General features: G+C 44.3%; 1 protein-coding gene across 1 annotated transcript in view; it reads left to right on the top strand.

Annotated features, from left to right (window-relative positions):
• Positions 1 to 12234, top strand: part of spryd3 (SPRY domain containing 3) — a 31805-nt gene extending 19571 nt beyond the window's left edge. Inside the window, exons 7-11 of the mRNA XM_023832488.2 lie at positions 762 to 911; positions 3763 to 3820; positions 8364 to 8483; positions 8640 to 8779; positions 10147 to 12234. Of these exons, the coding sequence (XP_023688256.1) occupies positions 762 to 911; positions 3763 to 3820; positions 8364 to 8483; positions 8640 to 8779; positions 10147 to 10281 (603 nt within the window). The 3' untranslated portion in view covers positions 10282 to 12234. The remainder of the gene's footprint in view (positions 1 to 761; positions 912 to 3762; positions 3821 to 8363; positions 8484 to 8639; positions 8780 to 10146) is intronic.
• The last annotated feature ends 862 nt before the right edge of the window (positions 12235 to 13096 follow it).

Here is a 13096-nt window from a genome sequence, read left to right as displayed (position 1 = left end):
CGCTTTGCAGGTCCATGGCTCAAGGCGCCCACCCACCATTGTTGATGGGCCAAACTCAATGAGCATATTGGAAACCCAGTCTAGAACCTTTCTGAGATGTTATTAAATGTCATAATACAATCTTTTCTTATAAAATTGGTATAGTGGGTGACTAAATTTTAATTTTTATAACCTTATTTGCACATTCCCCACAGCTGTTTGTTCCCTGCATCTGGTTCTTTATTCATCATTTACACCAGAGGTGGGGAACCTGATCCATGGAGGGCCAGTGTGGGTGCGGGTGTTTGGGACGGCCTCTCAATCAGGCAATAACAGAGTCCCCAGGACTGGAGTTGAGAACCACTGTTTTATTATTCCTGATTGAAAGGTCATCCCAAAAACCCTCACCCACAAAGACCCTCCATGGAACAGGTTCTCCACCCCTGATTTTACTTCTGTGTTGGTGAATGAAAGGAATCTGCTTCTGATCTTCTGTTTGAAATGATCTCTTCCCCTGTATCAAGCCTGTCAGTAATAGCAGCTTGCTTTCCCCGTTCCTGGAGGGCTGGGTTGATTTTTGTAGAATACGTTCGGTTTAAGTGTCTCGCTGATGCGCGGAGCCTCTCGTGTGGCGACTTGCTACCTGAATGAATAACTGCTTAAGGGAATCGATTTGTTGAGGTCGGTTGAAGAGCAGCTCTTTCCCTGTTCCCTGGCAGCTTGGTTAGGTGAGGTCCGTCTCGCCGAGGCTGACTCCCTTCTCTGTCTGTCTGTCCTCCCAGGTGTTGGAGTACACGGGTAAGGGCAAGAGCATCATGGACGTGGGTCTTGCCCAAGCACGTACTTCCCTCAGCCCAAGAAGCCATTACTTTGAGGTGGAGATTGTGGATGCCGGAGAAAAGTGTTACATCGCCCTGGGATTGGCGCGAAGGGTAAGTGTTCATCATCGTCTGCTTCAAGCGTAATCTAATTTGACTGGTTTCCAGTTGCTTCACCGTGAAGAACACCCTGCCCATATTAAGGTAATTTTAGGGTGTAGCATGACCAGCCTCCCATGACGGTCATGGTCTACTTCACCACACTTTAAGCAATGGGTGACGAAGCCCGTTGCGTCGGTGTGGGATGCCGTCTTTGGAAGCTGTCATTCACCTATCACGAGAGAGAACCGGGGCTTTCCGCCACATGCTGGCAACCCGTGGACAGGATGATGTGGTGCTTTATGCTGCAGAAGGCCTGAGAACCAGGGAACGGGCCTTCAGGTCTGCCCTGGTTAGGAAAGGTATAGTGAAGGGAACCCAGGGATTTGGGTGTAGACCCATGGTAGGCTGGCACTGTACTTAGTCAGCTTTTGGCCTCTGTGATGGTACCTAGGGATTCCTCTGGAATTATGTCTTTGCATTGGCTTACCATCAACTGAAATCGGCTTGGAAATGGCCTCATGGTTTTATCATCATCGTCGTCGTCATCACCATCATCCTTCTCTCTGGAAGCGGCTCCACACTTGTCTTTGGTTGTACATTTTGTTCTGACCCTTTCCACAATGCCGCATCAGTGCTGAGAACCAAACTCAGTCAAAATATGGTGAAATGAGGTTTGGCTTCCACTAGGTGATATTTATTTTATGTGTCTAAGAGAACACTTTGTCTTGGTGCATTGGGTGTTCCCATGGCTACCATCACTAATGGGCTATTGGGCATTTGACTTGCTGGTGGTGGGTCATCTGATTGCCCTTTCAGAATGGCTTTCAGGCCTTGAGACCAAGGCTGGCACTTGAATCTTGTTTTTCCCGGATTGCTGGAAAAGGATTGAGCTGTCAGGCCCCTGCTTTTAAGGTACCCAAAAGTTTCCTGTCCTCTAGGGATTCTATCGAAGCCATAAATATCAGATTATCAAAGTGACTGACCTGCAGTTGGGTTTTTTTTTTTGGATTTTTTGCTGTTAGGATGCATCCTGCCTAAATACCCATCAACCTCACCCGCTTGAGGGTACCATAACAATTCTGTAGCGGAGAGCAGTTTCACTGGAATTTGTCTCTCCGTGGTTAAGACTGATTTGCTGAACTGCCTGGTGTTCTGAGTCCAGAGTGCTTCACGTGGTCCAGAGTGTTTGGGTTTTGTCTGGCAGATATTTCAAACCTGCCAATCAGGCAGCACTCTGTCTTACATTGTTTTTCTGACATTAACAACTTGCCGGGCAGTTTAATCTGTGGCTGTACTGGCCTTCCTGGTCCAACCTCCTCCTGTTTCCCCGGGTTTGCTTTTGGGATGCCAGTGCCGTGGCCAAGGGCATAACTTTCATTTCAACATTGGGGGGGTTGAGGTCTCCACCCATGAACGGGGAGACGTGATTATTGGGGGGTTTACAACCCCCCATCTCCCCTGTAATTTACACCTATGGCCATGGCCGTGACCCCAGCACCCAGCGGCAGATGGTAGCAGAACAAGAATTACAAGAACTGGCGTTCTTTCCGCAAGAGTCGAGTCATTCCATGATAGCAGAAGTGAGTGGATTTATGCTCTGGTTCCCTTTCATGTCACTTCGGGTCAGATGGTGTCCTTTCCTTTCCTTCCGTCACCATTTGAATCTCTGCTTTTTGTTAACTTTTTCTCTCTGTGCCCTCAAAGTAATAAGCACCTCTGAGGTCAATTTTGATTACATATACCGCTTTTCATTACAATTGTTAAATAAGGTCAGTTTCTCGGGTCTTGTACATTAGTCAAAAGTCTTTTGATAAAAAGCGAGGTCACGTTCACACTTGGCGTCAGCCTTTCAGTCAGTCTATAGACTTGTTGTTGGTTTTGTAGCTGGTTTTTTGCACACTGTGGTTAGACCAAGTTTCCAAAGGAACAAGGTTTATGAATAATAAAGCAAATTAAAGAACAATGATTTCATGGATCGTTCAGAAATAAATTATCACCGCTGTAAATCCGTCACGGGCCTGCGGTTATACCCAAGGTCCCTCTAATTACATAAAAATAATAAACAAGCAGAACCTTCAACAAGGTGTTCATCGGAACTAGATTCCCTGGGGTGGCGGGATTACAGCACGGGAGACGTCATTTCTGGGATTGATACGAAAAAATACCAGGACTTGTGGTTAAACTGGAAACTGAAAACCTGGCTTTTAATGCCCCCCCCCCCCACTATACCCCTTGGATACGAGCCGCTTTAACTCCTCCTAGGTAATGGCAGTTAGCGTCTGTTTGGTCTGTGGACAAGGCAATGACCTGCACTAGGTGCTATATCATTATCAACGGTCATTTGAACTGGCTTAGGCATTAATAGGTAATGTTTGATCACATAGACTTCCCCCCCAAAAGAGGCTTTGTGTGGTATTCATCCCCGCTGTTCGGTTATTTTTGGGGGTGGGGATGATGGAACGATAGGCAAGAGCATGTTTAGGCCGGTTGCATCGGAGTTAATGGAGAGCTTTATCGCGCTGCCTGAAGGGTGCAATTGTCTTCTGATAAAGAGCTCAGCAGAGTGGCTGCAGGGATGTGCAGAGAAAAAAACACCGTCGATAATTAACAGTGAGTCATCGTCTGATCTTATCAAGTGCGGGTCGTTTTTTTTCCTCCGTGTGTTGGCAGGGTACACCTGTGTTCTTTGTTGTAGTGTTAGTGGGGCGATAGAAGCAGAGGACCACACAGCTGTGTGGGGGGGGGGGGGATGTCACCCCCCGCTCCCACCGTGCCGGAGATGAAAGGAAGCATCTTTTGCCTAACACGCATCTTTTGTCTAACACGCATGTCATGTAGTAACTCTCCTTTGTTTGGTTTGCAGGACTATCCCAAGAACAGGCACCCCGGATGGAGTCGTGGCTCTGTGGCCTACCACGCAGGTGAGCCTTCCGGGTCATAACCCCCCCCGCCCTGATGCACACCATGTTCACAGCTGGGTCAGGAAGTCCGTCAGCATCGGCAGAGTGTAGACAATGCCGGGGACCTTCACACACCCTGGTTCCGTTATTTCTCTTTCTCTAGAGAGCTCCGGTAACCTTAGTCTAGTGGTTGTTGTAACGTGGTGTAGATCGGTGCTTTATTGTCATTGTAAGTACAATGAGCTGTAGAACTGTCAGTAAATTTTATAACTAGGGTCGTTGGTCAACATGTTAGGGTTAATCTTAGTTTTAATATGTTATTTCTTTGATATTAACTTTTTTTTTTTTGGTCACACAATGCTAACCTTGGCACCTTTCCCCTGTACTGTTCTGGTGCTGCAGAGGGTGAAAATACTCCTAGGAGCACAAGCAAGCCATTCTTGCGTTGTCTTGGATCGTGTACAACACGCGCAAGTCGGCTGGCATCCTAGCCAGTCACCTATGTTTGCCTTAAGGTTTAGAGCTGTGGTTAAGGCTGCTATTAGGATTAGAGTTATAGTTAGGGTCAGACTTATTATTGGGGTTAACTTAGGGTTATCTTAGGGTTAGGCTTGCCCTACGGCTTGGAGTTAGGGATGCTGTTAGGTTAGAGGGAATGTGTTCTCCACATTCACATTCACGAGACCTTAGGAAGTAATGACGCTGACCTCAGATTTCAATGCAGATCTGTGATAAGATGGTGTGTAATATTAGACCAAATGGAAGTCTGCATTGGCCACAATTTCCACATTGTCACATCACTAATATAAAGCATTAGTCTCATCTATTGTGTTTAATATATATGGGGAAATGCCTTGATCCATGCCCTAGTATAGTGTGTGTTGAGGGGTGGAGCAGAAGAAAGACATAATAGCAGTGTGTGTTTATTATGTGGAAAAAAGCTTGAGAAAATACCAAAGTTTGACTCAATATGGGTGGTACAGAGGCATGGAATTGAGGATAATTGGGGCAAAACCAGACACCGAGACAGATCTATTGGAATCAGACACAATAGGAACATCTAACTCTGTAATTAGCATTGTTGCCATTGGCAGGGGTGTGGATGAGAAATGGTTCATTTTCACTGGTCATATACCCCCCACCCTGATGATTTGGTAAGGCCTGCCTGAGAACCCATGGGTGACTGAGAGACGTGGCTCATTGAGCACCACTTGCCCCTGAAGAAATCTGCACGGATAAGACCTTCAAGGCTCTCGCGTCCTGCCTTTGTGACACTGCGAGACAGCCGTGGTCCAAAGCAAGCAGCTGCAGGTCAGACCACGTTGCAGACTCCCCTTGTCCTTCTGGAGAAATGTCTGCCGTCCCACCAACCGCGTCGAGCACGGCCAGGCCCTTCCGGCCCAGAGAGTGGACGTCTAACAGGAAAACTGTGAAATGCTGTGATAGCTGCCCTTCATTGCTTCTAGAACCCTAACAAAATGTCCACAGCACAGCTAAGATCTTTAAGTCATTTTATTCCAAACTTTGCGATTCCCTTTGTCCGCAGTCCACGGTTAATCATCACTGTCATGCTTTCAGGTCATTGATTCCTCTGGGGGACTCCCTTCCTTCCTGGTGATTTCCCTTCAGTTTTTTCTTCTGCTAGGGGGACCAGAGGTCTTCATTACAAACCCATTACATCACATTTCCATGGGCACAAGAGAGCTTAATGAGGCTTGGTTTTGGGGGAGTGGTGTCTGTAGTTATGGCTACCAGAAATCTTCCAGATTTTGTTTATTTTAGTTTTATTCAGAGTTGTCGTTTATGGAGCTGAATCTGTGTTGAAATAGTAGATTAACTTCAAATTTGATGGTGGGGCTGCAGATGGCGTAGCTCCTCCTATGCTGAGACACTTCAGCAGTGGTGTCTCTACTCTGCACTTCAGATCGTATCTGCTGCTGTTCCTGATGTTTGCTCATAGCATTGTGATATTGGCTACACAAGGTTCTCTCAGCCAAGTCCAAGGTGCCCAATCAGTCAGCAGCCAGTCCATTTGTAGGGATCCCACCACCAGCTCTCTGTTTTGTTCAGGTCCTTGGCGACTCTTGTGACCTCTGACCTCTGACCTCTCGCTCATCTGTCTCCTACTGCTCCAGTCCAATGCTTGTAGCTTTGTGCTCACCACTAGCTCCATCTCCAGCCTTTTGTAAAGTCTTCCTGATATGCACATCCCTCTATCTACCTTTCTCTTCTTTTTACATTTAATATAAGGTTGACCCAAGGAATCTACATGCCATGTGTCTGTTTCTGCCATTCAGTCCTCTTGTATGCTCCTGGGTGTGTGATTGTGAACCGTTTCACACTAACATCCTGAAGAGATGAGTAGCACCGTGCTGCTCTACAAACTGTGCATCATGTCGGATTAAGGGGAACATCAGGAGACAGAAACAGTACGGAACTGGGACAGGACAGAGTACACGGTCATTCTGAGGAGGGTCCACTGTATGGACTTGGTCTGACATGAATAGCTATATAGCTGCCCATTTGAAAATCAGAGCCCTAACAGCAACTATGATACGACATGAGAGAAATAGCATTTAAGGAGCCTTTCTTGCAAAACAAGAAGGTCTGTCAAAACATGATAGGGTATTTGTTCCTCTAGTCAGAGGGTTTTCAAATGGGAAAGAAGGGAACAGAAGATATGAAAGGGAGGTCGTCCAGAAGCACCAGGACAAACTGATGGAGGCACCGAGGGGAAACACCTGGGCAGAAGTCAGACCTCTCAGAGCTATTCTCTAAAACAAACATTCATGCAAGGAGCACCTATAGTTGTTTTTGGCGACCTGTCTTAATTTTAGTTTTAGTCTAGTCTTTGCGTCAAGCTGTCATTTTAGTTATTAGTTTTAGTCATGTTCATACTTATTTTAGTCTAGTCAAGTTTCAGTCAACTAAAAGTCTGAGCATTTTAGTCATAATTATCAGAAATCATTAGTCAGAATTATCCTTGACTATTTTAGTCTAGTTTTAGTCAATGAAAACTGATGACATTTTAGTCTAGTTTTAGTCAGTGAAAATTGTATTTTAGTCTATTTTAGTGATGCAATTCTATTTTACCTAGTCAATATAGTACAAGTACCTAGTAGAATAGACAAAAACAAAATTTTCTTTTAGTCAAACGCATTTCACAATTAAAACAAGGTTCTTATTATTTTATTGTTACCTTAGACTCAAGAATACTCTGCATCCATTCCAGACACGGAAGACGCTTTGATTTGAATTTATAACATTTTGCCAACCAAACATTTTTGAACTTAGAAGTACACACGAATTTAAATAAAATAATGTTCTTCTTCTTGCACGGGACTTGCTTCACTGAAGCTGTTTCTGGAATCTAGCACAGGAATAGATACAATGTCAGGACAGATGCAGCCTCTGGAAAATCTAACTGTTGTAAATATTAAGTCGCATAAATCCTTGCTATTAGGCCTATTTTGCCCTCAATGACTGAAACTATTGGTTGTAATTTGGCTATTTTTCAGCTACAATTGTTTAACAGAAAAAATAGGCCTCACAAGACCATAAGGGATGCCAATCAAAATGCATCATGCCCTGAATAATTCACGAACATCCTTTCCACAAGAACATTATTTCACAATTAGCAGGTATTTACATGCGCTGTAGCCAGAGCATCTACCTCTATGTGGATGATAACTAGCCTGGCAAGCCAAACCCACGATGTTCCGAAAAACGCTCTTTCAATGTTTCAAACACTACCCCTTTCGACATATATCTAGTCACGCAGTAATGAAAGCTTGAAAGTTTAGATCGCCAGGATTCAAGACAACTGAGCTGTCGTTCTCATTTTGCTACTTAGCTTTAGCTTGCTAAAATGCCTACATAGCTTCAAAGTGTTCCCTTTACCCACGTATTCTTATCAAACATCTTATCAGAAAGATGTTTTGTACAGATCACCAAGTGTCCATGCTTATGAAATATAATTTTCTCCGAAACGCCTAAACCTAGCAGGATAACATCTATTGCTAACGATAACATGTTGACCAGAGTTGGCATGAGCTTTCTAAAATAGAAAGTAACGTTGCGTTAATGTCTTTACTTACCTCAATGTCATTGTGGAATGCCTTGAGATGTCTTTTAAGGTTTTAAGGTTTGTGGTGTTTTTTCCCGATATTTTGTGGCCACATTTCTCCGCCATCTGTGCGCCGAATGGGGGAGACAGGAAAAAATACTGCATAATAATAATAATAATGCGATTAAACGAGAGGAAATAACATCTCGTTTCGTTTTCGTCAACGAAAATGAAGAGACATTTTAGTATAGTTTTTATTTTGTAAATCAAATTTAGTCTCGTTTTTATTAGTCAACAATATTACACAATATATTTCGTTATAGTTATCGTCACATGACCAGAATTTAGGTTGCGTCTCATCTCCGTCACGTCAAAAAGGTTCATTGACGAAAACACTAGGAACACCAAAGGAAGGAGTTCTTCAGAATGGCATTTCCAGGGTTCTTCTGAAGTTTCAACTAAGCTGCAGTTTTCTGTTGTGTCCCGTTCTCCGCACAGATGATGGGAAGATCTTCCATGGCAGTGGAGTTGGGGATCCATTTGGCCCACGCTGTTTTGAGGGCGATGTCATGGGCTGCGGAATCATGTTTCCACGAGACTACATTCTGGACAGCGAAGGTTAGTTGGGGCACGTGCTCTTTCTCATTGTCTGTTAACTAAAGACCACTTCTTTGTTTGAGTTTAATTTCAAAAATGGCTTGGTCTAAATAACTTTAATGCAGTTATGATTTGTACACCTGGTATGCAGTTATTCTTTGTTTTCTCCACACGCAGATGACAGCGACGACGGCGATTCTGTGGAGGTGCGTCCCAAACAGAGAAGAGTCCAGAACGTGCTGTACCTCAACTATGAGGATGAGGAGGAGGAGGATGGCGAGGAGATGGAACAGGAGCATGAAGGCAGGAAGGTCATGGTGAGGACACATTCATGCTTAGATGTTGATGGCAGGAGTGTGGCTGTTGGTGACCCTGCATCCTGCTTAGTTAGGAGGATGAAAGGCCTGCAAGCTGTCAGAAACAGTGTCTGGAAATCAGGTGCAGTGCTGGCACTGACTGGAAATGGTCCTGATACCACATGGCGATCATATGGCGCATGCGCGGTAATCAACAGGGTTTCAGATATCGGGCGTAAACATTTGTCCGGATGCCGGCGTTTCCATACTGTACAGAGGTTTACTTATGCCCGCCGATTGTAAGCAGATTAGCAGTGCGCCTAAAATATTAATGAGGCGTATTTTGACGACCATAAGTTAGCAATCTGTAAAAAATTCAGCATATGTTTGTTTAATAAGTGTCTAACTTTATCCTGCAAAGAGTATTGCCACACCACTGATGTCTGTTTACCTTATCCACAACAATCTCCTATTTTGAAAGATGTTGTGGCTGTTCAGCTGTCTTTCTTCACCGTGACTTCAGTGCTTATCACTTCCATGATTTACCAAAACGGCAGTATGAGGCGTGCACTGCTAATCGAATTTAATAAACATGAGGATATGCTGAATTTATATAGATTGCTAACTTTTGGGCGTCACCATATACATCATTAATATTTTAGGCGTACTACTTACCAAATTGCGGGGATAAGTAAACGTCCGCATAATATCGGAACACCAGCATCCGGACAAATGTTTCGCCTGTTATCTAAAGCCCTGGTGATTATTGTGCATGTTTCATATAATCACGATTACATTGCAGTGTGATATTGTGCAGCCCTTCCTGTTACCACCGCTCCTGCTCCTGCAGCACACAGAACTTAACCCTTGCTTCAACAAACAGTATTCAGCCAGCATAGTTGAGGGTTGGGCCAGTCAGGTGTCCATGGATCAGTCCAGCAGTATGGAAGCTTTGAAATCTGGGTGCTGCTCTTGTCTGGGAACCATCTTCGTTTGTTTGTTTATTACTCACGTGCTGTGCCTGATCATCTACGACTGGTCACGCTGCGTCACATTAGCGTAGGGGCCTGCCATTGCTTCCAGTAAGAGCTTTTGGCAGCTATGATGTTGAGAAAACCCCACATTGCAGAATAATGATACCCAGATGCAAAGCAGATCTGTCACGTTGAATGGGGCATTAGTTTGTGCTCTGCCAGCCGGTGCAGTAGCCTACTACTTCAGAGCAGTTTCCTCCTGTACTGAAATATGTACGCACAAATGTAAAAATGTGTTCCTGCAATGTCTCAAACCCATATCTTTTTTTCTTAAGGGAGGTATAATACCAAAAGGGACTGATGGTATTGAGACTCCGGCAAGTGACTCACCATCGCCCTCTTGTGCTCACACAGGTGTTCTTCACCCGAAACGGAAAGATCATTGGCAAGCGGGAGGTGGTAGTTCCGTCCGGTGGGTTCTACCCAACCATCGGCATGCTGAGCAGCGGGGAGAAAGTGAAGGTCGACCTGCACCCCCTGAGTGGCTGAGCGCAAGAAATGGACGTGGGGGGGGGGGGGGACATGAGCACTATACACTGTCTACAGAGCACCGAGCCAAGGAACTGGGCTGTCACGCCGCCGCTTTGTGCCCTCATAGCGCTTAGCTTCACCTCCACCTCTTACATATAGCTTTCCCTCTTTAAAGATGGCGGTTTCTGACTCCTGTTTTGCTCAGTGCCATTAAGATTATATCTTTTTGTAGCAATTAATAGCAGGAGAGAGAGAGAATTATTTTTTTAAGTTATTTTAAATAGAATTGAATAATTGACATGCCACAAGTTAGAAAATTACCCAAATTCATCATAAATTGATAAGTTACTGAAATACGTGAAATATGTCCGACTAATGGATACAAAGATCAAAATCTGCTATATCTATTCTGGCCACTAGGTGTTCCCATTTCTCTGCTGTGGCTGAAGCATGTTGTTTGGCTCCGTGTCGTTCATTAAGTTGGTCACCGGTAACAGTCAGTGTTCGAGTTACAGCAGCTGCAGTTGTATTTATTTTTTTTATAGATTCTTGAGGTGGGGTGAAAAATATATCGTTAAATATGTCAATTAAATATGTGTATAAATAAAATATATAGAAATCTATTTTTGAATGCACTTACAAATACTGTAAATGTAACCCTCTTAGCACTGTGGGAAACGGCATATAGATCCACATGCATGTTGTAATGATCCTGACTGTGCAGGAAGTGCTGGGAAATTGACCCAGCACTGTTGCCAATAATCTCAGGCTGGTGGTTGGTCACCAGCGAGGACTTGGCTGTCTGTGCCTTCCACTGTGCTATAAGTCAGGATTACAGGAATCGGGGGTCCTGGCCGTCTGGCGCTGTGGCCTTTTGGGTAGATCGTAGCCGTACGTTGGCCGAGTCTTTGCAGTCCTTGCTGCACACAGACACTTCTCTCCATTAACCTGGTCACTAGTGTCTTATCTCTGCTTTTTTATTTGGAGAGAGAAGCAGTAGGATGTCTGTGACCATGGAGGAAGGGCTGATGGAGAAACGCTGGAGACCCTCCTGCAGCTTGAAAGCTGGGCTTTAGGTGCTTTTTAGTTCCTTTCCAGTCATTGTATTTTACATTGATATTATAATCAAAAGAGAATCAGTAGGATTATTTAATTCACATTAAATATACATCTAATCGTAAAGGTTCTATTATCCACACTATGAATGTTGTTTTAAAAAAACATTGACAAAACCAGTTAGGTTGATATTTTGCCATTTTCTATGCTTGTATGTATGTCTGAAATATAAATTCATGATGTTTTGCTGTTAGAAGTACATTATGGACGGATGTCTCTCTTTTTCTGTAATAGTACTTAATCTTACTCATTTCAAGGTCTTGTCACCTAAAGGGCGAATTCACACACTGAAAGGGAACATTCAAAACAGCTCCTTGTTTAAAATATTTTTGGTTCATGATCATTCAATTTTATTAGCACAGGAATCTTACACTGCAGTCGTCTTTTTGTCAAGTTAGTGCACTTCTCAGAACACAAACATGACAAAACACACTATATTGCTGTTACTCATTCACCTGATTTTGGAGAGTTGGTCTGAACTGCATCTGCGATGATTATGGAAACACAAAGCACTGAAAGTTAATGTGTAGACTGGCGTCTGCATTGGATTGTGGGGGGGAAAAGTTGTGCACACCTGCATGGTGTGACTGGAGGAGGTCTCTGACCTCCAGAGGTGCCTTTCACAGAGCTACATGTTCTTGCTGTAGGGCATTAGAGTGCTGGAGCCCCACGGTGTGACTGACTCCTGGTCCCATGTGGGCAGAACTGTCCATTTGCACCAGCAGTTGATAGCCTGCGTGAATCAGCAGCTGGAGCACAAGCAAGCAGAGTGTCCGTCTATGGCTCCCTACAGCATGGAAATCTGTTCCTATGGGAACTGCTGTTTGTCAAATAAAGATGGTTATTTCCATAAAATGTGTATTTTGTGGCATCTTTACTGTGGGTTTTTGTGTTTGATGATGGCGCCACCGTACATCAAAGATTAGGCGCATATTTAAAAGATGGGGGACTTATGAGGGAAAACTAGTGTAACCACAGATTGAAAAGTCATGCTGTTCATTTACAATTATCCTGCATAAACTGAAGATTACCAGCTGCGGAAGAATGGCTGCAAACGGGCCTGGTATCAGCATGGGGGGGGGCTCTCGCCTCACCCCATTTACCCACCTCCATGGGGAATTTGCATAGTTCTCACATGTCCCACTTTGCTCTCCATAAGACACATATATGTGTAAGTGAGAGGATGCGCTGGGTCATCCAGCAGGGGGGGGGGGGGGCGGTGTGCAGCACCCCTGCAGTGGCTGCTGTTAATAGCTTTGCTGAAAGGCCCAGTGGGAGATACTCCCTCAGGGTTCCAACTGATGACATTTCTATCCCAAAAACCTGCGTACACACCGGCCCTTTGTGGATAAGATTGGCCACCTCTTCTCTAGCCATATTGGATATAGAAAATTAGCCCACTACCTCTATTTCTCAAATGAGCTAAAATAATGTAGCTAGCTAATCAGCTAGTTAGCAATCTTGCTTGCTAATTGATGTCATCGATATTTTAGTAAAAATTATTCTGAGGTGATCAACCTGGTTGAAGTGTCTTTACTCATCTGTTACCAATTGCAGAAATAATCTTACAAATCCTCCAAACATCAACTTGCAACTGGTCTCCCTTTTGCACACAAAAGACCAGACACTGGTGCTAATTCAGGCCTGGGGCTTTTTGAGAGCAACTCCCCCCATGGATGGTGATGGTGAGGACGAATTCTGACGATGACCGGATTCT

The sequence above is a fragment of the Paramormyrops kingsleyae genome, chromosome 8 (assembly GCF_048594095.1).
Source record: "Paramormyrops kingsleyae isolate MSU_618 chromosome 8, PKINGS_0.4, whole genome shotgun sequence".
NCBI classification, from domain to species: domain Eukaryota; kingdom Metazoa; phylum Chordata; class Actinopteri; order Osteoglossiformes; family Mormyridae; genus Paramormyrops; species Paramormyrops kingsleyae.
The sequence above is the reverse complement of the archived record's forward strand: the minus strand, read 5'-3'. Positions and strand labels throughout refer to the sequence as shown.